We start from the raw sequence: 27,924 nt of genomic DNA, 5'->3' as shown, positions 1-27,924 counted from the left end.
CCAGTGTTCAGAGTTTTTATGATTTTGAAATTGTAGATAAGGAACTGTGGACCTGTATTTCAATACACTATCTTTCATTGAGGACTTTAAAAATGAGGCAATATTTTAGCACAAAGTTACCAAAATTTCATAATGTATAGCAGTAAAAATATATGTCCTTGGGGACTGGGAAGAAGGTTTTGGTTCAAGAGAATCTTTATCTTAACCTTAAAATCATAACCTATAGGTTACCACCTGCTTAGTTTTCTTACGGTAATAAAGATCATTTAATTTACACTCCTGTTTTTAAAGGCTCCCAGTAAATAACCCATAAGGGTTAAGGAATAAAAAAAGCTAAAGTTTCAATATGCCCAATATAGTGCTGCAAATGTATTTTTCTTACTGTAGGTGAGAAATTCCATCCTTCTCCTCATCCAAACCATGTGTGAAAAGAGCTACATTGAAGCCCGAGAGGGATGGCCTTTAATTGATTATGTCTTCTCCCAGTTTGCAATATCCAACAAGAATCTGGTATGAAAAGGGTGCAGTTTTGAGCATTGTACCAACAGAGTCACTAGGGTTGGTGTCACCAAGTGCAGTAACTCAGGTGTCACTGCCCCCATGAACCTTCTCCTACACCAACCATATAGAATCCTTAGTGATGTTTACTATCAATTTAAATCGTAGACTAGTGTGTGATATAGTTGTAAGTTGCTTAAATGTAATATTTCTTAGATTATATGACTACTAACAACAAAATTGTTTTGTAAAATCATTCTGCATTGAATTACAACATTATTAGTAACCGAGCAGAAGGCTTTTTTTATTTTATTTTTCTCCTTTTCTTTTAATTACTACTTCATTCTCAAAAAAGTTATTGATTTTTTTTTAAGTTATTGATACAGGTTCACAAATACTAATTACCATATATTGTAACTAAAGCACCCAGAAAATTTGACAAAATCACCAAGTATAAAAAACACTGCTGCAACGAAAATGTGTGCTTGTGGCGGGTGCAGACAAAACCACGTAATTCCAAGCATCATTGTAATTGAGTAACGATGACAGCTCTGACCAGAGAGCATTAGAAGGTTTAAAAAGTAAATTAGCATTGAGTTTTAGCCTTGTAGGTATATTAGTATATTGATACTTGTAAGCTGAGTTTACAAAAAATGTTTCTGTTGTTAGAATTAACTACAGGGATATAAATTTCTACTGAAACACTGCACAAAATTTTAGACAGTCATTTTGGTGTCATCCCCTCTGACAGTGCCACCCAGTGTGGTCCACACCTCCTATATGCCCCTAGTGATACCACTGCATTCTACTATAATACATGAGGTAGAAAACTGGCTTAATAAAAAAATGGCTGAGATTCAATCGAATAATTGATTTAAAGGTATTTGTATTTCAACCTTATCACTTTTATTGATGAATAATTTTTCAGTCTCTAGTTTTCTCAGTTCCTTTTGACTAATATCACTTCTAAATTATGCAAAACACAACCAGGACCAGTTGTCATCAAGTCTACTCCAACTCATGGTGGGTGACCTATGTTTGTCAGTGGAACTGTACTCCATAGGGTTTTCAATGGCTAATTTTTTGGAAGTAAATGGCCAGGCTTTCTTCCAAGGCACCTCTGGGTGGACCCAAACCTCAGCGAAGAACATTTGTATCAACCAGTGATTCTATAACAAACACGCGATAGATTAAAGTATAGTTTTTCCTAAAGACAAAACAACCTGGCCTCCAAAATCCTGGGAGGTAGATTGTAGAGGGGTGGAGAGAATGGATTGCATGCGATAAAAGCAAGAGACACCAATACTTGCTCCATTGGGGTCATCTCCCCTTAGATGACTGTGCTGAAAAGCAAGTGCTTAAGAGCTTAGTAATCTTAGCAATTTTGTCACAAGTAAAATTACTCTCCATTCCACTAGCAGGCAGTATCTTTGAAAATCTTTCCCCAGAGTAAATTGCAAAGGCCTGAGGAGAGCAGGGGGAGGGAATAGCTTCTGCTCCACAATGCTCACAGTTTTAGCTTTTCTGTTTTAGCCAGAGATGTGTTTTCTAACTCATTCCTCCAAAGGACACTTTAAAACAGGGATTAGATGCTGAGGACCAAGACCACTGGGTTCCATGAGCCCCTTAAGTTGAGTAACTACATCCTCCACTCCAGAGTGTGAGAGCACATCCAAGTAAGGTCTGACAGGGGAAACATTAAGGATAGCTAGCCAGTGATTTATTTCGTCTTTCTTAAAGGAGAAATTGATGAAAACTAACTCCCCTGAAGATGAGAAGGGGGAGAAATCTGTCCAAGAAACAAGTCTTGAGGTCTTAAAAACCCTGGACCCACTGGTCATTGGAATGCCTCAGGTAACAGTATTTAGTCACCACTTTTTAGGATTGGCTTAGGGGTGGATTAAGAGCAAAGGGATGAGATATGAGGTCAGATGTAACTCATAGGAACTGGAGTAGGATGATATGATAGGAATGAAAACATGGAAGGGCATGAGAGATCCTATGATGATAAAAGGACTGGGCTTGGTGGTTGAATATAGATGGCAAGAAAGAGGAAAGAGTCCAAGATGACACCAAGGTTTCCATTAGGACAAGGTAGCTTTTCAAGAGTTATGACACATACTGACTAAAGAGACTACAGAAGTTCCAGATATCCAGAGAAAGAAGACCAGAGCCTGAAGCAGAGAGTAACAGCAACCCAGTCCCTATTTTCTCCCAGTGGTTCTCACTTGGGCCGGTGTCCTTCCCCCTTGGAGCTTTTTGGAAATATGTGGGGTATTTTTGGTCATAACGTTGGCAAGGGGCTTACTGGTACTTGGTGAATGAAGCCCAGAAATACTACATATCTATCCTGCAGTGCCTGGAACAGTAAAGAATTTTCTCACTCAAAATTCCAACAACAGCCCCATGAGAAACACTGACCAACACTCCCTACAATTAAAAAAAAAAAAAAAAAATTAGCACCTGAAAATGGATGTGCTATGCAGAGATTTTATTTAATGATTTCATTTGACTTGGCCTTAATAGTGAAATGATAACAAATGAGAGAAAAGTTTCTAAATCAGAGAAAACTGCACAGTGAGGACCAGGGAGAAGTAATGGAAAAAGAATGAACAATCATTATATTTTCCACAGGTGTTATGGCCAAGAATCCTGACTTTTGTGGTACCAGCGGAATATACAGGAACTTTGTCCCACCTGTTTAATATCATCAGAATCCTGATTATGGCAGAGGAGAGGAAGAAACTTAATGGCAAGGAGTCAACAGCACTTGTCATCTCTACTGGAGCTGGTTTGTATATTCAAAAACACAGCAAAACTTTTCTCTGATGAGAGACTTGTTTCCTATAGCACTTGGATCTCATATCCAAACCAAATATGAATTCTTCAGCCCCCACAATGATAATGAAAATTGCTTTCTCTTTCTAGTCAAACTTCCTACACCACAGCAGCTACTGGCCAGACTTCTGGTAAGTGAGTAACAAAGAACCAATGTGGGAAAAGTTTAAGCTGGTGTATATCTAAGCTCCAAACAAGCACTAATAAAAATCACATACATACTCCAAACGAAAATACAAACTAAAATGACAAATACATTTTCTGCTATACTAATGACACTCATGAAGGTTTATTATGTCAAGATTATCTTCCCACTCTGAAATGCTTGTGAACTTTATAAATTTTAATGTAAGCATAGGCTGAATCTGATCCATACATACCATTCAAATCCCATTATCTATTTCTTGTATTTTCCTTTTCTCCCTTTGGCTACATCTGTATCTATGTACTCAAGTACTATTTCCACATGCCATTATTTCATTAATAGATGTATCTGAGTATTGGTACCTTCCACTTATTTTGGTTGGTGTTCTCTACATATTTTTTTTCACCTTTATCCTCGGTGGGGGGAAAAACTGGGGGGATGGATTTTCTAAATGTTAGTTTTGCTCTAGAATAAGTCAGAATCAACTATGCTGATTCGTTAGAAGATTATCCAGTGTAGGAATCAAGAGAATCTAGAACAATGGTAAAATAAGAAGGTAGGTGGGCCTTCTAAATACCCCTGAAATTGATTAACATTTTCTTTTCTGTCCTTCAGGTAATATCTATGCTCGCCAGTTTAGGGAAATTGCTTGGGGCTGGTGCAATAGGACTTTTGAAGATATTGCCTGAGATCATTCACCCAAAATTGGTAGACCTCTGGAAAACACGCTTACCTGAGCTTCTACAACCTCTGGAAGGTACAAGGGAGTGGGATCAGGTCTTTATCCAAGCAGGCAAGAACGCAAAGAAATGAGAACCGTTTCTCTGTCTAAAGCCATTATTGTTCATTTTAGACAATAATACAATGACCTTGATATGCAAGGTAGACAACTGTATTTTTTCTTGACTATGTTCTATTTCTCTACCAAATACTCGTACTACAAGAAGACCTAGTGGGTAACATCCTCAGCAGGAACTTTCACTTTTGCTCTAGTCCTTTTCTGTTTCTTTCACTTGGTATTTTTCTAGAAGGTTGTTATTATTCATTCAGATTCAAATATTTAAAATAAGGTCATTTCAGTACTTACTGTTGAAATTAGCAAAAAGCCTAGATTGTCATGGATTGAAGACCTTTTGTCCACCAGACTAGCTCTTCAAAGTCACCAGCATAGTAAATTTCATATGAAATAACCATTCTGAGTACGACGGGAGCATGAAATGGAGTCCCAACATCTACGGGATACTGGCAAGGTAGAATTTGAGTCTTGATTTTTTTTGCAGTTACTGCATCAATTTCTATTTTCAGGAAAGAATGCTAGTATCACACTATGGGAAACCATGCTGCTTCAGGTAAGAGTGCCCTCTAGGCTAATTGTTGACAATGGGGTGATGAAATCAGCTAATATTACTCATCTTAACTAAAAAGGACAAAATTTCAAAAGGCAGTAAACGACATTTCCTTTTCTTGAGAAAACTACTAGAATGTTAGAAGTGGTTGTTTAAGGATTATGCTCTTTAAATCACAACTTAAATAACAGCCTTGAGTCTTCACAATTTGATGAGTTTAAGATAGTTATGAAGGTTTCATTTACTAATATTTTTATCTGTGCCTTTCTTAAGTCTCTAATTTTCAGGTTTTTCCTCTCCTTGCAACTGTATTCTTTTACTAGTCATACAAAGAAACAGAGATTAATACAAATCCCGTTTTTATATTCCTAAACACAACTCTTTTTTCCTGAATCGTCTTCTCACTGTCTTTTTCCTGATATCTACAAACCAAAAGTGCTACATTGTGCTCCTTTTCCAGACAAGAATCTCCTTCTATTACCCATAAACTCTATGGACCTTTACAACTAAACAGTGGCCACCAAACCAAAAAAAACCCATAGCCATAGAGTCGATTTCGACTCATAGCAACCCTATAGGACAGAGCAGAGCTGCCTCATAGGGTTTCCAAGGAGTGGCTGGTGGATTTGAACTGCTGACCTTTTGGTGGTAGCAGCCAAGCTCCTAACCACTGGGCCACCAGGGCTTCGCATAAGGCCAAATCCCAGAAATGGCAAATTGCAGAGTTGGACATTGGCTTTACAAAGATTTCAGGGACCTAGAAGTGAGCCAAGGAACCCATGGACAGGGAGCTTTTAAGATAGCAGAACTTCAGTTCATCGACCACCTACATTGGAACACCTATGCTTTCTTAAAAGTATCAATTTTCAGTGACCTCTCCAGAGTGTCTCCACCTTTTATCTCAACCCCTTCTAGAATCAGGATCTCTGGGGGTGGTACTCGAGAATTGACGTGGTGATTCTTATCCGTTATAAAATTTGAAAACCATTCTCTACTCTCCTAATCCTCAATTCTAGGATTCACCTCCTCTCCTATATCCTTGTCTCTTATCTCCCCTTCCTTCCTCAAAATTCTTACCTTATTTTCTTCTACTAAAAAAAAAAAAATGGCTGTTTTTACTAGGAAAGGAGGTTTTTTTCTCTAACAGGAAAACGTAAGAACAATTTCTTACCCTTTCCCAGTCTTGGGTCTACCTCTAGCCACCTTTTCCCATAACTATCTGCGAGTACCTTATTCCCTTAAACTTCTAAGGCTGTTTAATTTCTTCTCTTTGAAGGACCCATTGAATATCCTCCTATTTAAAAAAAAAAAAAATGCATTCAAACCCTTTCATTGACCTCAACATTAAGTGCCCTTTTATAAGCTTAAAGCTGAGAAAATATGTAAGGAATAGTAGATTTTGAAAATTGCAATTGATTTTGTCCTCCAAAAACATAATGACAGCTTTTTACATATTGTTAGACATGGGTTCAGGGACTGATTATGGTTCTGGCTCAGGAGAATGGTGAAACCAGGAATATTTAGTTAATAAAGTTGAGGTTAGCAGAAATGAACCTATACATCTAATTAATTGTTTAAGACACTTAACCTTATATTCCAAGAATCCTCATCCCCTTTTTTTCAGTATTTAATAAAACATGTATCAACAAATGGAGATTTTTCAAATCTATCAAAACTTGAAAAATATTAATTTAAGTTTCAGCTAGGATTTGTTTCTATTTTAAGTCTTTTGGATATTTTTATTTAAGAGGGGGAAAGAAAAGGCACTTACCTAGAGTTATTTCCAAGTTCTGCATATTTTATTCTTAATGAGATTTTAGAACATATTGAAAAAATGGCCTTTAAAATAAACTAAGAGGAAAAGTTCCAAAGTAACTAGTTATTTTATGAGGAAAGAGATAATACTAATCAACATATATTTGTATTTCTAAAAGATAATAAGAATGTAAAAAAAAAAAAAACACATTGAACAGTCACATTTATATCTAACTTTCACTTCCTACAACAGTTGCTCAAAGAATCTTTGTGGAAGATCAGTGACATGGCCTGGACCATTCAACTGAGTCGGGATTTCAACCACCAAATGGCAGGTTACAGCAACACCTCCACTGAGAAGGTTGGTTTTTCAGTTAAAAGGACCTTGTGACCCAAATTCACTGCTCAAATTCCATTTTGTCTGTACTACAACCAAAAGGAGAGAGGAACGGTTAGAAAAAGAGTTTCCTTCCTTTTAAGGCCAATTCCTAGAAGTTGTGTACTACTTCTCTCAACATCACATTTGGCCAAAACTTAGTCACATAGCCGTACCAAGGAAGACCGAAGTGTAGTGTCTACAGGATAGGCATGTGCCTAACTAAGATTTTAGGGTTCTTTTCTAGAGGATGGTGAAGAATGGGTACTGGAAGGCAAATAGCAGTTCCTGCAACAGCACTGGTTTAATGTCAGCTTATGTTGTGGTTTCCATTGGGCAAGTTTTGTGAGGCTATCTACTAGAAACAATTTAACAAAAACTTAGAGCTAAATGAATTCTCAAAGGTCGATTCTTCCATTCTTCCATCTCCAAAGGGCCCCTACCTAACCCTTCGTATTGTAGCCATCCATTGTAAATGGGGTTTGAATCCAGTTTCTTCTGTTTACTTCTTATGTAGCCTTGTTGTTGTTGTTGTTGTTCGTTGTTGTGGAGTCAGCTTTGACTCATGGTAACCTTATTTGTAGCAGAACAAAAGGTTGCCTGATCCTGTGCCATCTGCACGATCATTGGTGTGTCTGAGTCCATTGTTGTGGTTACTGTGTCAATCCATCTCATTGAGGGTGTCCCACATTTTCACAGACCCCCTACTTTACCAGACTTTATACGCCTTTCTAGTAACTGGTCTTTTCTGATGACGTGTCCAAATTAAGCTAGTCAAAATCTTGCTATCCTCATTTCTAAGGAGCACTCTTTTTGTATTTTTTTCTAAGACTGGTTTTTTCATTCTTCTGGCAGTTCACAGTGTATTCGATATTCTTCGACAACACCACTGGTTTTTTCATTCTTCTGGCAGTTCACAGTGTATTCAATATTCTTCGACAACACCACAGTTCACATGTATTAATTCTTCTGTTTCCTTTTTCAGTATACAGCTTTCACATGCATATGAAGTGATTGAAAAGACCATGGCTTGCTTGGGTCAGGCACACCTTAGTCATCAAAGTGACATCTTGGCTTTTCAACACTTTAAAGAGGTTCTTTGCAGCAAATCCTTTGCAATACAGAGGTTCAGTATACCATTGATATCTTGACTGTTGCATCCATGGGTGTTGATTGTTGATCCAAGTAGAATGAAATCATTGACAACTTCAATATCTTCATTTTTCATTATGTTGTTTATCAGTTCAATTGTGAGGATTTTTGCTTTCTTTACATTCAGGTGTGATCTATACTGAAAGCTGTAGTCATTGACTTTTATCAGTAAGTACGTCAAATCATCTTCATTTTCAGCAAGCAAGGTTGTGTCATCTGTGTACCTCAGGCTGTTAATGAGTCTTCCTTCAATCCTGATGCTGCATTCTTCTTTGTAAGGTCCAGCTTCTTGTATTATTTTTCCAGCATACAGATCGATTAAAGTAAGGTGAAAGGATACAACCTGATGCACAAATTTTTTAATTTCAAGCCACATAGTATCACATTTTTCTGTTTGAACAACTGCCTCTTCATCCATGTACAGGTTCCACAGGAGCACAATTAAGTGCTCTGGAATTCACCACTCATCTATCACTTTGTTGTACTGTGGTGCCTTGCGTGTATGTGGCCTTAGGTAAGTTATTTAACCTCCCTGAAGCCTCAGAGATCACAATAGAGGTTCATGGATGGTGCTGGAGAAAAATGTAGAACAAAATTCTAACTCACAAAAAAAGACCAGACTTACTGGCCTGACAGAGACTGGAGAAACTCCAGGAGTATGGCACCCAGATACCCTTTTAGCTCAGTAATGAAGTCACTCCTGTTATTCACCCTTCAGCCAAAGATTAGACAGACCCATAAAACAAAACAAGACTAAAGGGGCACGCCAACCCAGGGGCAAGGACTGGAAGGCAAAAAGGGACAGGAAAGCTGATGAAAGGGAACCCAAGTTCGAGAAGGGAGAGTGTTGACATGTCATGAGGTTGTTAACCAATGTCATAAAACAATATGTGCACTGTTTAATGAGAAGCTAGTTTGTTCTGTAAACCTTCATCTGAAGTACAATTAAAAAAAAAAAAAAAGATTTACAGCCTTGGAAATCCTATGGAGCGGTTCTACTCTGTCCTGTAAGGGCACTATGAGTCAAAATCAACTTGATGGCAGTGGGTTTGGTTTTAGTGGTTAGACTGTCTGATTTGGAACAGAGTACTAATTCTCCAGATTGGTCTATCAAGCCTGCAGAAAACACCCACTGGGAAGATTTAGTGAGCAATGCCTCATTTTCTAATCATACAAACAAGCCCCATGTGTTTTGTGTAATACCATTGATCCGATAGCTTCCAGACCACAATATTTCTCCAGGATAATAATGGAATAGGTAGTGTCTTAGTCATCTAGTGCTGTTATAACAAATACCACAAGTGTTGTTGCTTTTAGGTGCCGTTGAGTCAATTCTGACTCATAGCAACCCTCTGTACCACAGAATGAAACACTGCCCAGTCCTGTGCCATCCTTACAATAATTGTTATGCTTGAGCCCATTGTTGCAGCCAATGGGTCAATCCATCTCATTGATGGTCTTCCTCTTTTCCACTGACCCTGTACTTTACCAAGCATGATGTCCTTCTCTAGGGACTGATCCCTCCTGACACATGCCCAAAGTATGTAAGATGTAGTCTCACCATCCTTGTTTCTAAGGAACATTCTGGTTGCACTTCGTCCAGGACAGATTTGTTCATTCTTTTGGCAGTCCATGGTATATTCGATATTCTTCACCAATATCACAATTCAAAGGCGTCAATTCTTCTTTGATCTTACTTATTCACTGTCCAGTTTTCACATGTATATGGTGTGATTGAAAACACCATGGCTTGGGTCAGGCAAACGTTAATCTTCAAGGTGACATCTTTGCTTTTCAACACTTTAAAGAGGTCTTTTGCATCAAATTAACCCAATGCAATGTGTCTTTTGATTTCTAGACTGCTGCTCCCATGGGTGTTGATTGTGGATCCAAGTAAAATGAAATCCTTGACAACTTCAATCTTTTCTTCATTTATCATGATGTGACTTAATGGCCCAGTTGTGAGGATTTTTGTTTTTTTTAAGAGGCGATCCATACTGAAGGCTATGGTCTTTGATCTTCAACAGTGTTTCAAATCTTCTTCACTTTCAGCAAGCGAGGTTGTATCATCTGCATAACAGAGCTTGGCTTGTTAATGAGTCTTCCTCCAATCCTGATGCTGTGTTCTTCTTCATATAGTCCAGCTTCTCGAATTATTTACTCAGTGTACAGATGAAATGGGTATGGTGAAAGAATACAGTCCTGTCGCACACTTTTCCTGACTTTATCCACTTAGCATCCCCTTGTTCTGTCCGAAAAACTGCTTCTTGATCTATGTAAAGGCTCCTCACGAGCACAATTTAGTGTTCTGGAATTCCCAATCATTGTAATGTTACCTGTAATTTGTTATTATCCACACAGTCCATAGTCAATAAAACACAAGTAAACATCCTTCTGGAATTCTCTGCTTTCAGCCAGGATTCATCTGACATCAGCAATGATATCCCTGGTTCCATGCCCTCTTTTGAATGTGGCCTGAATTTCTGGCACTTCCCTGTCAATATACTGCTTCAGCCTCTTTTGAATGACCTTCAGCAAAATTTTGCTTGCGTGTGATATTAATGATATTGTTCTATAATTTCCACATTCGATTGAATCACCTTTTCTGGAAATAGGCATAAATATGGATCTCTTCCAGTTAGCTGGCCATGTAGCTATCTTCCAGATTTCTTGACAAAGACTTCTAGTGCTGCATCCATTTGTCGAAACATCTCAGTTGATATTACATCAATTCCTGGACCCTTGCTTTTCGCCAATGCCTCCAGTGCAGCTTGGACTTCTTCCTTCAGTACCATCGGTTCCTAATCATGTGATGATACCACAAGTGGATAGCTTTAACAAAGAGAAATTTATTTCCTCACAACAAAGTCGGCTAAAAGTCCAAATTCAAGGGAAGGCTTTCTCTTTCTGTTAGCTCTGGAGGAAGGTCCTTGTCCTCAATCTTCCCATGGTTGAGAAGCTTCTTAGGCACAGGGACCCCAAGTCCAAAGGACGTGCTCTGCTACCGGTGCTGCTTTCCTGGTGGCATGAGTTTCCCATTCTCTGCTTGTTTCCCTTTCCTTTTATCTCTTATAAAATAAAAGGCATTGCAGGCCATACCCCACAGATATTCCCTTTACATTGGATCAGGGATGTGACCTGGTAAGGATGTTACAATCCCACCCTAATCCTCTCTAACATAAAATTACAATCACAAAATGGAGGACAACCACACAGTACTGGAAATCATGGCCTAACCAAGTTGATACACACATTTTTGGGGGAAAATATTCAATCCATTACATTGTACCCTTTGGCCCCCAACAAATCACATCCTTGCAACATGCAAAACATATTCATCCCATCATATCATAGAAAAAGTCTTAACTCCAAGTACAAAATCCAAAAGTTCCTCTTCATCTGTGAAATCTAGAATACAAGTTATCTGCTTCTAAAGGTGTAATGGGAGAACATGCACAAGCTAGACATTTCCATTACAAATGGGAAAAATTGGAAGGAAAGAAGGCATAACAGATACCAAGTAAGTCAGCAGAACACATTACATTAGCTCTGAAGGCTTGAAAATAATCCTCTGTTCTCCGAGACCATTTACACAATGGTCCTGCCCTCCAGACTCTAGGTACTGGCCATACTCTTTGGATCCTGAGTGGAGGCCCCTTGGCCCCTGGCTTCAGCTCTGCCTTCCAGGCACACTGGGACAGCAATACTCCTCCCTTAGCTTTAGGCACACAATTCTCCTAGTCTATCTGAGTGGCAGCTCCACTCTTAGAAACACCAGAGGCCGTGGCTCCACCCTTTGAAACCCCAGAGGTCCTGGCCATACCTTTTGAGGCTGAGACAGCTTGGCTTCTTGTGTCCCGTGTCTCTTCAGCTTCTGCTTCCTGGTTTCTTGGCCTCTTGGTTCCTTATGCCTCACACCTACATCTGCCCTGCTGGGGCATATGTTTCAAAGCTCAGTAGCTCCACCAATAAGTGCTAGGAGGCACCCCACTCCACCAGGAAGCCTCCTGTGCAGAACAGGCACAAGCTAGACACTCAGCTGAGAGATGCACTCAGCTCTCTCACTCTGTGGGTCAGCTCCAGTGATGTCTGGTGCTGGTCTCCTGGTTCTGCTGCTGCCGGTTCGCTGCTGCTGCCACCGGTCCTCTACTGCTGTTTCTCACCATCCGCGCCTTCTTCGGTGTTAACAGTTCTCCTTACTTTCTTCTGAGTCTTCTCTCCATTCACAGTTTCAAAACCACTTCTACATTTTAGGTATCTGTTAGCGCAACACACCACTCCTGGTACCAAACTCTGTCTTAGTCATCCAGTGCTGCTGTAACAGAAATACCACAAGTGGATGGCTGTAACAAAGAGAAATTTATTTCCTCACAGTAAAGTAGACTAAAGTCCAAATTCAGGGCATCGGCTCCAGGGGAAAGCTTTCTCTCTCTGTCGGTTCTGGAGGAAGGTCTTTGTCCTCAATTTTCCCATAGTCAAGGAGCTTCTCAGGGCAGGGACCCCAGGTCCAAAGGACGTGCTCTGCTCCCAGTGCTGCTTTCTTGGTGGTATGAAATCCTCATTCTTTTGTAAGATAAAAGGTGGTGCAGGCCACATCCCAGAGAAACTCCCTTTACATTGGATCAGGTATGTGACTTGGTAAGGGTGTTACAATCCCACCCTAATCCTAACTAATGTAAAATTACAATCAGAAAATGGAGGACAACCACACAGTACTGGAAATAATGGCCTAACCAAGTTGATACACACATTTTTGAGGGACAAAATTCAATCCACGACAAGTATGAAGAGCAATTCAAGCAATGAGCTGCATAGATTTCTCTAATCCTTACTCTGAACACCAGGAAAGTAAGAGTCTATCAATTAGCTTTTGCTACATAACAAACTACCCCCAAACCTACTATCTTAAAATGACACACATATTTAGCTCACAGGTTGGCAGTTTGGGTTGAGTTGAGCTGAGCAATCTTCTGGATCTTTACTAGGCTCACTCAGGTTTACTGGGAGTTGGCTAGTCTAGACTGTCTCAGCTTAGACAGTTTGTTTCTGTTCCTTCTGTTCCTGTGATAGACAAGCTGTCATGGTGGTAACAATGAAGTATGCAAATTCTCTTGAGGTCCGTGCTCAGAACTGTACTCAAAATAAGGCTTCATGACCTTATTTTTCTAGTCATATAATAAGTACCTCCTCTTGTGAATTTCTTCCTTGTGTCTCACCTCCACAAGAATATAAATAAGCATATATACTTCTGCCACATTCTACTGGCCAACACAAGTCACAAGGGCAGCCCAGATTCAAGGAGTAAGGAAATCAACTCCTCTCTTTGGTGGAAGTTACCGCAGAGTCCTACCTCAAAGGGACATGGATAAACATAGAATAGAAAAATTGTGACTATTTTTGCAGTTTACCACAGTTTTTCTTAGTGCTAGTTTCCTGATTTCTGGGATTCCTACCAAGTACCAAAGAAAGAATATATTATGAACTGAATCTGACCAAAATCATCAGAGAAGCAACAGATTAACAAGACTGGGAGGCATTGAGGATAACCCTTTACACATGAGTCGTATTTCCCTCTGGCTGACATCAATTTTTTCTGCAGCACAACTTTTCCAGACTTCTTCCCAGTCTTTCACCAATGTGGAGTTAGACAGATCTTCGCAGCTTTACCCCTAAATACTGTTACTTCAGTTGTATGAAGTTTTCCTCATTATAATTCCATTGTCATGTAGTAGAGACCTTTTGCCTGGGCAACCAAGACTGAAGTGGGAGATATCTGGTCAGATTCTCACTATTGTTGTTGTTGTTGGGTGCCATTGAGTCAGTTCCAACTCATAACAACCCTATGTACAACAGAACATAACACTGCCCAGTCCTTAGCCATCCTCACAATCATTGTTAAGCTTGACCCCACTGTTGCAGCCATTGTGTCTATCCATCTCATTGAGGGTCTTCCCGTTTTTTTGCTGACTGTCTACTTTACCAAGCATGATGTCCTCCATGGACTAATCCCTCCTGATAACATGTCCAAAGTATGCAAGACGTAGTCTCGACATCCTTGCTTCTAAAAAACATTCTGTTTATACTTCTCCCAAGACAGATTTGTTCATTCGTTTGTCACTCAATGATACATTCAATATTCTTCCCTAACACCATAATTCAAAGGCGTCAATTCTTCTTTGGTCTTCCTTATTCATTATCCAGCTTTCACATGCATATGAGGCTATTGAAAACACCGTGGCTTCGGTCAGATGCACCTTAGTCTTCAAGGTGACATCTGTGCTTTTTAACACTTCAAAGAGGTCTTTTGCAATATGTTTGCTCAGTGTAATGCACCCTTTGATTTCTTGACTGCTGTTTCCATGGGTATTGATTGTGGATCCAACTAAAATGAAATCCTTGACAGCTTCAATCTTTTCTCTCTATATCATGATGTTGCTTATTGGTCCAATTGTGAGGATTTTTGTTTTCTTTATATTGAGGTCTAATTCTTACCAGAGGCTGTGGTCTTTGGTCTTCATCGGTAAGTGCTTCAAGTCCTCCTCACTTTCAGCAAGCAAGGTTGTGTCATCTGCGTAATGCAGGTTGTTAGTGAGTCTTCCTCCAATCCTGATGCCACATTCTCTTTCATATAGTCCAGCTTCTCAGATTATTTCCTAAGCATACAGATTGAATAAGTATGATGAAAGGCTACAACCCGACACACACCTTTCCTGACTTCAAAACACACAGTATCCCTTGTTCTGTTTCAACAACTGCCTCTTGATCCATGTACAGGTTCCTCATGAGCACAATTAACCATTCTGTAATTCCCATTACTTGCAACGTTATCCATAATTTATTATGATCTACACAGTCGAATGCTTTTGCTTAGTAAATAAAACATAGGTAAACATCTTTCTGGTACTCTCTGCTTTCATCCAGGATCCATCTGACATCAGGAATGATAGCCCTGGTTCCATGTCCTTTTCTGAATCTGGCTTGAATTTCTGGTGGTTTCCTGTCAATCTATTGCTGCAGCCTCTTTTGAGTGACTTTCAGCAAAATTTTACTTGCATGTGATATTAATGACATTGTTTGATAATTTCCACATTCAGTTGGATCACCTTTCTTTGGAATAAGCATAAATATGGATCTCCTCCAGTGGGTTGGCCAGGAAACTGTCTTCCAAATTTCTTGGCATGCACAAGTGAGCAACTCCAGGGCAGCATCTGTTTTTTGAAACATCTCAATTGGTATACCGTCAATTCCTGGAGCCTCACTTTTTACCAATGCCTTCGGTGCAGCTTGGACCTCTTCTTTTAGTGCCATCAGTTCTTGATCATATGCTACCTCCCGAAATGGTTAAACATCGACCAATTCTTCTTGGTGTAATGATTCTGTGTATTTCTTCCATCTTCTTTTGATGTTTCCTGTGTCACTCAGTATTTTGCCCCTAAAATCCTTCAATATAGATTCTCACTACTTAAGGCTATTCTTGCTCTAATAGTTGAGATAAGAGCAACCACTCCATCTGTTTTATCAGCTTTAATGTCTCCCTTTCATCCTGTCAGATTGATCATCACAATTTCTCTTGAATATACCAATTTAACTTCGTGTGTTTCTACTAATATTTTCTTTATTCTGTGCCATAGATTCTCCTTTCGTTAGAATGACCAATCAATAGATTCAACCCTCTGAGCTCTACAGGGTACTTGAAGTGGATCTCCACTGGGCAACTTTTCCTCTTCCATGTGACAAGATAGAGATTCTAAACAAAGAGATGCCAGTCTGATGTCATATACTTGTAAATGATATGAATCTTAGAAAACAAATCAAAGCTCCATGACTATGTTTTTCTAGCCATATGAGAAGTACCTCCTCTTGTGAATTTCTCCCTTTTGTCTCACCTCCACAAGAATATAGAAAGACATATAGGCACATATGGAAACCCTGGTGGCATAGTGGTTAAGAGCCACAGCTGCTAACCAGAAGGACAGCAGTTTGAATCCATAAGGTGGTCCTTGGAAACTCTGTGAGACAGTTCTGCATATATTCAAGCATGTGCTGTGGTGTTCAAATGCAAGCTACCACTTGGCCGTCCCACTTCCCCAGCCACAGCTATAAGTCTTGTCTGGCTTCTAGTCAGAGAGAACAGGAATCCATGTCCTACTTGCCTTTCCTTCCTCCTGACACTACAGAAGTAACCAGAATAAGGCTGATATAAGAAATCCAACATTCTCACCACTCTAAGGTATGTGGCAGTCATCAAATGATTCCTCACATACTCTTTCACCAATATTCCTCCATTGAGAGGTTTCCCTCCCTAATTTACTCAGAGTTCCTTGCTGGAGATACAGTAAATACGCCTATTGTGACTTTTCTTGACCCCTGACACTGTTCTGGGTCAGCACTACTGGCCAACTCACCCTATTCCTGGGATAAAAATAACAGTAGATCTTACTAAGTATTACTTTCAAAACCATAATAAGTGAAATCTCCTAAATTACAAACTAAGTTAATATGTCTTAGAGGTTGAGATTACCTGATAACATCATCTTCAAAATAACCCTATTTTCATTGAGCATGTTTATTCAGAAAGCATTTACTGAGCACTTATTAGCTACAAGGGACTGCACACTGGAAATAATGAGTAAAACCCTCTCCTACGAAGAACTCATGGTCTGAGTATAGAGACGAACAAGAGAAGATCTCAATAAAAAGAGAAAGGTATTACAGTGGTAGAGCATAAAGCATAGAGGGATGCAGAAAGGAGCACAGGAGGAGGACAGAGCTTGCAGGAAGCAAACAATTTCAAGAAGAGATAATGCTTGAGGCTTATGAGCTGTTATTAATCAGTTATTAAGTCACCCCAATGTCTTTCCTTCAGATGACCACCTTAACTCTTTCCAACTTTTGAACAGAGTCTTTCATTCCAAACTTTCACATCCACTTGTCTTTTGTTTTCCAGAAGTTCCTTTGGAAAGCCTTGGGAACCACCTTAGCATACTGCCAAGACACAGGCTTTGTAAGCTCACAGCTTAGGGAGTTTCTAATTGCTCCCAATCAACTAGGGGATCAAAGACAGGTAGGAACCTTTCCTCTTAATTGTCTCTTATTATCATGATGATTAATCCCATCCACAACTCCCACGGAGCTTATGATAATATTTTATTTTTTCTAGAATTATCCATGAATATACTCAGAATCATAAAAAAAAATTTTTTTTTTTATACTCAGAATCAGTCAATAGAATTTTTTAGAAAAAAAATGAGGCTTCCCTGTTTAACTATATTATTTAATCACATTTGTGAAAACGTTGAAAAACTAATTTCAATCTTTCTTGCTTAATAAGAGTATCTTTAATATATTTTGACTTCTGACTTTGTAACTTAGAGTATCATTGTAAACACCAAAACCATTGAATTTACAAGCTGAAAGTGGATTTATAGACCTTTGGTTTTCAACCTAGAGAGAATATAAGCATAAACTGGAGAGCTTTGACAAAGCGCATTTGCTTTTTCCCAACCATAGCCTAGGGTAGAAAGCAATAAAAGGGAGCTTATTAAAAGGAAAAACTCCCCAGGATTTATACCACTAATAAATACCACCTAGTATAAAAATAAGGAGCCCTGCTGGCGCCATAGTAAAGTGCTCAGCTGCTGACTGAAAGGCTGGCAGTTCAAACTCACTCAGCCTCTCTGCAGAAGAAAGACATGGTGATTTGCTCCTGTAAAGATTACAGCCTAGAAAACCCTACAGGGTAGCTCTACACTGTCACATGGGGTCCCTATGAGTCCATCTCAACACAACGGCGCCTAACAACAACAGCAAAATTATAAAAATAAATTACTGTAGTCTGTTGATAGATGTACTCTCTTCAGGAATTCTGAAATGTTCAGAGTTCATTCTCCCACACTAAATGGCCCCAAACCATGAAGACTTTACTAAATTTTTGAAGCTGCCTTTCTATTACTACTGTTTCTCTTTTTCTTGTCAGATACTGAGCTATTACTTATTGTTCTCTGCACTATTTCTAACACCATTTTCCCCAGTCTTAGTTGATCGTTTAATTCTGCTATGGGCTGGGAAAACAAAGTAAGTTTATAAGCACATAATAAGACTCCCATTCAAGGTCAGGGTTTCAAAAACATTCTCAAATTCCTTTTTTACTTTACTGGGCTGAGGGCTAGGGACCATGGTCTCAGGGGACATCTAGCTCAATTGGTGGTAAGTAGCGTCTGGGGTCTTAAAAGCTGCGAGTGGCCATCTAAGATACATCTACTGGTTCCATCCTGGCTGGAGCAAAGAAAAATGAAGAAAACCAAAGACACAATGGAAAGACTAGGCCAAAGGACTAATGGACCACAACTACCACAACCTCCACCAGACTGAGCCCAGAACAACTTGATGGTCCCCAGTTACCACCACTGATTGCTCTGACAGGGATCCCAGTAGAAGGTCCCATACAGAACAGGAGAAAAATGTGGAATGAAGTTCCGGGACACCCTTTTAACTCATTACTGAAGTCATTCCCAAGGTTCACTCTTCAGCTAAGGATTGGATAGGTCCATGGGGCAAACAATAACACACATGAGGAACATGCATCATAGTTCGATCATGTATACAAGACTAAATGGACACACCAGCCCAAAAGCAAAGAAGAGAAGGCAGGAAGGGACAGGAAAACTAGATGAATGGAAACAGGAAAACCAGGGTGGAGAAGGTGAGAATGTTGACATATCTCGGGACTGGCAACCAATGTGACCAATCTGTGTATTAATTGTTTAATGAGAAACTAATTAGCTCTATAAACTTTCGCCTAAAGCACAATTTTTTTTAATCTTTTTTTTTACTTAATCTCAATGAAGTTGAATTTGTTTTCAATCCCCTAAACAAGACTTTCCCATTCATATAACTCCAGAGCTCTGATTGTGGAATCAGACTACCCAAAAAAACCCATTGCTGTCAAATCAATTCTGACTCATAGCAACCCTATGGGACAGAGTAGAACTGCCCCTTAGGGTTTCCAATGAGCAGCTGGTGAATTTGAACTGCCCACCTTTTTGGTTAGCAGCCATAACACTTAACCACTACGACACCAGGGAGTCGGACTAAAAACCAAAACCCAAACCCATTGCCGTCGAGTCAATTCCAACTCATAACGACCCTATAGCGACCCTATAGGACAGAGTAGAACTGCCCCATAGAGTTTTCAAGGAGCGCCTGGCAGATATGAACTGCCAACCCTTTGGTAACACTTAACCACTAGGCCACCAGGGTTTCCGGGCTCAGACTAGCTGGATTCAAATCTTGGCTCCACGATATACTATCTATATTCCTCATGATCCTCTGAGGGAAAATAGGGAGAAATAGAACCCATCTGAAAGGTTATATTCATATACAGAGTTTAGTGAGTGGCTTCATGGGAGGAGAACATTTGAGATTTGAATTGCAACTTTGAAGAGCTGAGAGAGAAAACTAATGAAAAATAACAGAACATCTATGCAAATCTGAAGGCCCAGTTGAGGTTGAAACTGTAAACTTCTACTGCCAGCAATTTTCTGAGCAGAAATAAGTAATAGGTGAGCTGGAGAATTAAGAGGTACCCAAGGCTTCAAATTGGTTCCAACTGGTTCAGTCATGACCAACAAAGCAAAACTGGAACAGACCCAAATTTTTACCATCTGGATGCTCCAGAACAGTAACCAGAAAGGGAAAAATTACAGGTCGGAGCCCTGGAATGAGAGACTCGGAAGAGGCATAGTGAACCCTTTCAGGAGCCTGATACGTGAGATTGGATTATTGTCAAGCCTGTGGGGAGCAGTGCATGTTCAAATAGGTACATCAGCCACCACTTTTGAGCAGAGCAGCCCTGTTTCTGACTCTGCTCAAAATCCAACAAACAAAAGATTTGGTTGTTATGCAATATGCACTCTGCCCTTGTTTTCTAAAAGGGAAATTAGTTTTCTAGCAGGTTCAGTGTGTTTAAGTTTTCCTGTTCCTATTCACCCAAATTTAAAAAATTCAGATCTGTTTCAGTGTTGCTTCCATGGCCATGACTGAGCCAGGAAGAATGAACTGGAAGCCCTGGACATATCCAGGACTTGGACTTTGCCAGACTTAAATGAGAGAAGGACAAAGGGACATAGATCATAGAGTGGAAAGTTTGAGAGAGAAACAAGAAGTCAGGAAGATAAGTTGGGAGAGAAAAAACACAGAGCATTATGGGATAAGAATACAAGGAGAATAAAAGACACAGAGGACTTTATATTAGGGCTTGGTCCTGAAGCCCCAAGGAAGGAATACAGAGCTGTCAGGCCACAAGCTTTTAAAGAATCATTCCAAGAATCCTCTGCCGATGAAATGTAGGTAGCCTGGTATTTAAGAACTAATAACAGCACTAGTCAAGGCCTTGATGACAGTGGTATGGTCTCTGGGTTCTTGTGGTGGCTCTGGCAAAGTTAAGCACCAGATGAGATATAATAGGATTCACAAACGAATTGCCACAAAAGTATTATGTGAAACCAGCCTGGGGCAAGAGAGGTCGGGTGGGAAGAATACGACCAATATAACCTTAGAGTGTGGAACAAGAGCTACCAACTTTCAAAAATGTAACCACTTAAGATATAATAAAGTTTCAGCCCCAGAATGACATTTTGAAGATATTTGTCAACTCAAGCTCAAAAAGTGCTCCATTGGCTTCCCGCCAATATAAGGTTTTAAAAAATCAAAATCTTAACCTGGCCTAAAAGGCCCTACTAGAACCAGCCCCTCTTCCTCTCTGACCTCATCTTGCACTGCTCTTCTTGGTGGTTCACCCAGATACTCTACCCTCCTCTGTGAACATCAGGGCATTTGCACTTACCTTCTCTCTGTTTATAATGGTCCTTCCCAGGTGGTCCAATGGCTTACTCTCCCTCACCTATTTCAGTTTTCTGCTTGGTGTCACCCTGCTAATGAGGTCTTCTCTGACCACCCTATTTAAATGGCAAACTTCCCCCTGCTCTCACCAGCTATTCCTCTTTCCTGATTTTCTTTTCTGCATAGCACTTATCACCATCAGACATACTATATATTTACATGTTTACTGAATTTACGTGTTTACTTAATGATACTTCACTGTCACTTCATTGTAAGATCCATAAGGATAGAAATTATGGTAAGTTCTGTTCACTACTATATCCTCAGCACCCAGAATAGTGCCTGGCACATAACTGATGCTCAATAAATATTTGTTGAATGACTGAATGATTAAACTCAAACTCTCATACCTTTTCTGATTTTAGGGAATAACATCTATTTTAGGATACTGTGCTGAGAACCACTTGGATATTGTTCTAAAAGTCCTTAAAGCATTCCAAGATCGAGGAAAGTTTTTCGTGAATCGATGTAAGGTAAGGGCAAATTATACTGATTGTATACTTACTCCTGCCTCCAGGGCCTCATTTCAAGTCAGGACTGCCCAAGCCCAGGCCTTGTAGAATGATCAGGTATGTAAAAAGTCTCCTCCATTTTTCTCTGTCACTAATGCTGAGACCCTGAGTAGCACAAAAGATTAACACACTCAGCTGATAACAAAAAGGCTGGAAGTGCAAGTTCAGCCAGACCCTCCTTGGAAGAAAGGCCTTGTGATCTAATTCCAAAAAATCAGCCATTGAAAGCCCTGTGAAGCACAGTTCTATTCTGGCACACATAGGGTCACCACGAGTAGGAATCAACTCCATGGCAACTGGTTTTTTGGCTTAATGCTGATCTGGAAGTTCATAGTGAGCTCTGGGTGTGCCTAGGTTGGTCCCTCCATCAACTCCTCAAGTCTCTTGAACAACCCCTGCTTTCCCTGGTGAAGATGGATTTGATCAATAATAATTAGCATAAATTTTTTCATAGTTACTTTTCTTAAAGCCCTCTAGGTCCATGGTACAGTCCTGGGTCTTTAATTTGGATAAGCGAGAGTGCATAAATTTTTGAACTCATTTTAATCATCCCAGTCTGATTCCTTAAGCCCTGTAGTGTTCTGTAGAATTGGGCAAGGGGGAGAAAGAACCATGAAAGAAAAGGGAACTACCTTGTTCACATTTTTCATGTCTCCTCTCCCTGATTTCAGGGTCTTTTCTCGGGGAAAAAAAACCTGTCCAAGACTGACATCATGGTTATCTATGGAGCCGTGGCCCTCCATGCTCCCAAAGAGCAACTTCTCGCCAGGATAGATCAAGACATTGTGTCCCAAGTGCTGCTCCTTTACAACCAGTGCTGTCAGGTAATAGCCACCATAGGCTGCATCTATTTCCAGGCTGGCGCTCCCAAACCTTGATGGGGTTCAGCTCTGGGGACTCTTCAGGGTCAAAAGATTCTGCTCAGACCAAAGAATACAGGCCAAAGGAAACATAGGGCCTGTCATGTTTAGAGATGAAATATGTGGGAGCAGAAAAAAAAGTTATTATACAAGAGGAACAGATCATTTGTTTTTTTCCTAAGGCCTTGGGTAATTTATGTCCTACCACTGTCCCTCCCAGTTTATGTCCTACCCTAGATATCTTCACACATAAATTGAGTCCAAAGTGACTTTACCCTTGTTTGAACTTAAAACAATTATTCCCGTGCTACTTTTGGACAGTTAGCTTATAACCTGTTGCTGCCAAGTCAATTCTGACTTATAGTGACCACATGTGTGTCACAGTATAACTGTGCTCTATAGGGTTTTTGATGGCTGATTTTTCAGAAGTAGATAGCTAGGCCTTTATTCCAAGGTGCCTATGGGTGGATTTGAACTGCTAGCCTTTCAGTTAGCAGTCAAGTGTTATACCGTTTGCACCGCCCAGGGATGCCAGCTGGCTTATTGCTTCCCTGTAATCATGCTCCACTGCTAACCAAAAGATTGGTGGTTCAAGTCTACGCAGAGGCACTTCGGAAGAAAGAAATGGAGATCTACTTCCAAAACATTAGCCATTGCAACTCCTATGGAGCACAAGCATATTCTGACACACATAGGGTTGCCATGAGTCAGAATCAACAGCAACTGGCTAACTGGATTTAATATTCTCTGAAGTGTTACTTCCCCCACGTGTCCATCAGTTTCTCATACTGTGGGGGCTTGCATGTTGTGATGCTGGAAGCTATGCCACTGGTATTCAGATACCAACAGGGTCACCCATGGAGGACAGGTTTCAGCCAAGCTTCCAGACAGGAATCAAATCAACTACACCTGTGGAAAGAAACAATGGAAAAGCTCAATATCATCAGTTAGAACAAGGCCAGGGGCCAACTGTGCAACAGACGATCAATTGTTCTTATGCAAGTTGAAGTTGAAACTGAAGAAAATCAGAGCAAATCCTTGAAAGCCAAAGTACGGCCTTAAGTATATCACACCTGACTTTAGAGGCCATCTCAAGAATAGATTTGGCCCTTTGAACACTAATGACTAAAGACCGGATAAGTTGTGGGATGACATCAAGGACGTCATATATGAAGAAAGCAAGAGATCACGGAAAAGACAGGAAAGAAAGAAAAGACCAAGATGGATGTCAGAAAGACTCTGAAACATGCTTTTGAACGTCCAGTACCTAGAGCAAAAGGAAGAAATGATGAAGTAAAAGAACTGAACAGAAGATTTCAAAGGGTGGCTCAAGAAGACAAAGTAAAGTATTATAATGATATGGGCAAAGAGCTGGAGATAGAAAACCAAAAGGGAAAAACATGCTCAGTGTTTCTCAAGCTAAAAGAACTGAAGAAAAAATTCAAGCTTCAAGTTGCAATAGTGAAGGATTCTATGGGGAAAATATTAAATGATGCAGGAAGCATCAAAAGAAGATGGAAGGAACACAAAAATCATTATACCAAAAAGAATTAGTCAATGTTCAACCATTTCAAGAGGTAGCTTCAGACCAGGAACCGATGGTACTGAAGGAAGAAGTCCAAGCTGCACTGAAGGCATTGGCAAAAATGAGGCTCCAGGAACTGATGATATTCCAGTTGAGATGTTTCAACAAACAGATACAATACTGGAGGTGCTCACTCACCCATGCCCAAAAATTTGGAAGACAGCTTCCTGGCCAACCAACTGGAAGAGATCCATGTTTATGCCTATTCCAAAGAACGGTGATCCATCCGAATGTGGAAATTATGGAACAATATCATTAATATCACATGCAAATAAAACTTTGCTGAAGGTCACTCAAAAGAGGCTGCAGCAATACATCAACAAGGAACTGCCAGAAATTCAAGCCAGATTCAGAAGAGGATGTGGAACCAGGGACATCATTGCTGATGTCAGATGGATCCTGGCTGAAAGCGAAGAACACGAGAAGAACGTTTACCTGTGTTTTATTGACTATGCAAAGGCATTTAACTATGTGTATCATAACAAATTTTGGATAACATTGTGAAGAATGGGGATTCCAGAACACTTAATTGTGCTCGTGAGGAACCTTTGCACAGATCAAGAGGCAATTGTTCCGACAGAACAAGGGAATACTGAGTGGGTTAAAGTCAGGAAAGGTGTATGTCAGGTTGTATCCTCTCACCATACCTATTCAATCTGTATGTTGAGCAACTAATCCGAGAAGCTGGACTTTAGGAAGAAGAACGGGGCATCAGGATCGGAGGAAGACTCATTAACAACCTGCGTTATGCAGATGACACAACCCTACTTGCTGAAAGTGAAGAGGACTTGAAGCATTTACTGATGAAGATCAAAGACTATAGCCTTCAGTATGGATTATGCCTCAACATAAAGAAAACAAAAATCCTCACAACTGGACCAATAAGCCACATCATGATAAACGGAGAAAAGATTGAAGTTGTCAAAGATTTCATTTTACTTGGATACGCAATCAACATCCACGGTAGAAGCAGTCAAGAAATCAAAAGACACGTTGCATTGTGCAAATCTTCTGCAAAGACCTTTTTAAAGTGTTGGAAAGCAAAGATGTCACCTTGAAGACTAAGGCCATAGTATTTTCAATTGCATCATATGCATGTGAAAGCTGGACAAAGAATAAGGAAGACCAAACAAGAATTGTGGTGTTGGTGAAAAATATTTAATATACCATGGACTGCCAAAAGAGTGAACAAATCTCTCTTAGAAGAAGTCCAACCAGAATGCTTCTTACAAGCAAGGATGGCAAGACTGCTTCTTACATACTTTGGACATGTTGTCAGGAGAGATCATTCCCTGGAGAAGGGCATCATGCTTGGTAAAGCACAGGGTCAGTGGAAAAGAGGAAGACCCTCAATGTGACGGATTGACACAGTGGCTGGAACAATGGGCTTAAGCATAACAACGATTTTAAGGATGGTGCAGGGTTGGGCAGTGTCTCGTTCTGTGGTACATATAGGGTCGCTGTGAGTCAGAACCAACTCCACGGCACCAAACAACCACAACAACAAAATATTACTTAATGGTAATTGTTTAATCCTTCATATGATATTACTTACAAACTACTTAGAACAGTGCTTCACAATAGTAGGTGCTATTTATGTATTTTTAAGTGAATAAAATTGAATTAATCTACTCAATCCACCCTGTGTTGGCCTATGCTCCTCCACCACATTCATTGCAGCCACCCTGAACCTCCTTGACGCCCTTGGAACATATCAAGAATGTTCCTGCCTCAGAGCCACCAAGCAAAGTTGCAATTCTTTTGATCAATTCTGTCCCTGACAGCACTTTCTACAAACCTTTAATAAAAAGCCTTATGTTGTTGTTAGGTGCCATCGAGTTGATTCCGACTCATAGCAACCCCATGCACCATGGAACAAAACACTGCCTAGTCCTGCGCCACCTTCACAATTGTCGTTAAGCTTGAGCCCTTTGTTGCAACCACTGTGTCAATCCATCTCGTCAAGGGCCTTCCTCTCTTTTCAATGACCCTCTGCTTTACCAAGCATGTCGTCCTTCTCCAGCGACTGGCCTCTCCTGATAACATATCCAAAATACACGAGACCGCGGTCTCACCATCCTCACTTCTAAGAAGTGTTCCGGCTATACTTCCTCCAAGACAGATTTGCTTGTTCTTCTGCCATTTCACGGTATATTCAGTATTCTTCGCCAACACCGTAATTCAAAAGCAACCAATCTTCTTGGGTCTTCATTATTCATTGTCCAGCTTTCACATGCATACAAGGCAATTGAAAATACCATGGCTTTGGTCAGGTGTACTTTAGTCCTCAAAGTGAAATCTTTGCTTTTTAATACTTGAAAGAAGTCTTTCACAGCAGATTTGTCCAATGCCATATGTTGTTTGAGTTTTTGACTGCTGTTTCCATGGGCGTTGGTCGTGGATCCAAGTAAAATGAAATCCTTGACAACTTCAATCTTTTCTCCATTTATCATGATGTTGCTTATTGGTCCAGTTGTGAGGATTTTTGTTTTCTTTATGGTGAGATGTAATCCATACTGAAGTCTGTGGTCTTTGATCTTCTTCAGTAAGTGCTTTAAGTTTTCTTCACTTTTGGCAAGCAAGGTTGTGTCATCTGCAAAATGCCGGTTTTAATGAGTCTTCCTCCAATCCCAATGCCACCTTCTTTATATAGTTAGGTTTCTCAGATTATTTGCTCAGCATACAGATTGAATAAGTATGGTGAAAGGACACAACCTTGATTGTGTTAGTCATCTAGTGCTGCTATAACAGAAAATATCACAAGTGGATGGCTTTAACAAAGAGAAATTTATTTTCTTACAGTCTAGTAGGTTACAAGTCCAAAATCAGGGTGTCAGCTCCAGGGGAAGGTTTTCTCTCTTTGTCAGCTCTGGCAGAAGGTCTTTGTCCTCAATCTTCGCCTGGTTGAGGAGCTTCTCAGGTGCAGGGACCCCATGTCCAAGGGACCCGCTCTGCTCCTGGTGCTGCTTTCTTGGTGGTATGAGGTCCCCTGTCTCTCTTCTTTTATATCTCAAGAGATTGCCTCAAAACACAATCCTGTAGGTTGAGTCTTGCCTCACTAACACAACCGCCGCCCATCCTCCCTCATTAACATCATAGAGGCAGGATTTACAATATATAGGAAAATCACACAACAGGGGGAATCATGGCCCAGCCCAATTGATACACACATTTTGGGGGGCCTATGACACTGATGCACACCTTTCCTGACTAAAGCACACAGTAGCCCATTGTTCTGTTGGAACGATTGCCTCTTGGTCTATGCACAGGTTCCTCATGAGCACAACTGTTTTGGAATTCACATTATTTGTAGTGTTATCCATAATTTATTATGGCCCCCACAGTCAAATGCCTTTGAATAGTCAGTAAAACACAGGTAAACATCTTCCTGGTATTCTCTGCTTTTAGCAAGATCCATCTGACGTAAACAGTGATATCCCTCGTTCTATGTCCTCTTCTGAATATGGCTTGAATTTCTGGCAGTTACCTGTCAATGTACTGCTGCAACCACTTTTAAATGATCTTAGGCAAAATTTTATTTAGATGTGATATTAATGACACCGTTCAATAATTTCTGCATTCTGTTCAATCACCTTTCTTTGGAATGGGCACAAATATGAATCTCTTCCAGCCGGTTGGCCAGGAAGCTGTCTTCCAAATTCCTTGACAGAAACAAGTGAACGGTTACAGCACTGCATCCATTTGTTGAAACATCTCAATTGATATTCTATCAATTCCTGAAACCTTGTTTTTCGCCATTTCATTTAGCACAACTTGGACTTCTTCCTTCAGTGCCATCAGTTCCAGACCTTATGCTACCTCCTGAAATAGTCAAACATCAATAAATTATGTTTGGCACAGTGACTCTGTGTAGTCCTTCCATCTTCTTTTGATGCTTCCTGTGTCATTCAATATTTTGCCCACAGAATCCTTCAAAATTGCAACTTGAGGCTTGAA

At 40.1% G+C, this 27,924-nt stretch overlaps 1 protein-coding gene across 1 annotated transcript in view; it reads left to right on the top strand.

The window, feature by feature from the left end:
• The window catches only part of MROH2B (maestro heat like repeat family member 2B), an 82,123-nt gene that overhangs the window by 23,270 nt on the left and 30,929 nt on the right, over positions 1-27,924 (top strand). The window contains exons 12-21 of the mRNA XM_049859415.1: positions 388-510; positions 2,239-2,352; positions 3,133-3,289; positions 3,427-3,467; positions 4,097-4,238; positions 4,787-4,830; positions 6,836-6,943; positions 17,058-17,174; positions 21,376-21,483; positions 22,194-22,346. Of these exons, the coding sequence (XP_049715372.1) occupies positions 388-510; positions 2,239-2,352; positions 3,133-3,289; positions 3,427-3,467; positions 4,097-4,238; positions 4,787-4,830; positions 6,836-6,943; positions 17,058-17,174; positions 21,376-21,483; positions 22,194-22,346 (1,107 nt within the window). The remainder of the gene's footprint in view (positions 1-387; positions 511-2,238; positions 2,353-3,132; positions 3,290-3,426; positions 3,468-4,096; positions 4,239-4,786; positions 4,831-6,835; positions 6,944-17,057; positions 17,175-21,375; positions 21,484-22,193; positions 22,347-27,924) is intronic.

The sequence above is a fragment of the Elephas maximus genome, chromosome 2 (assembly GCF_024166365.1).
Source record: "Elephas maximus indicus isolate mEleMax1 chromosome 2, mEleMax1 primary haplotype, whole genome shotgun sequence".
Classification (NCBI taxonomy): domain Eukaryota; kingdom Metazoa; phylum Chordata; class Mammalia; order Proboscidea; family Elephantidae; genus Elephas; species Elephas maximus.
This window is presented reverse-complemented; position numbering and strand designations above follow the sequence as displayed.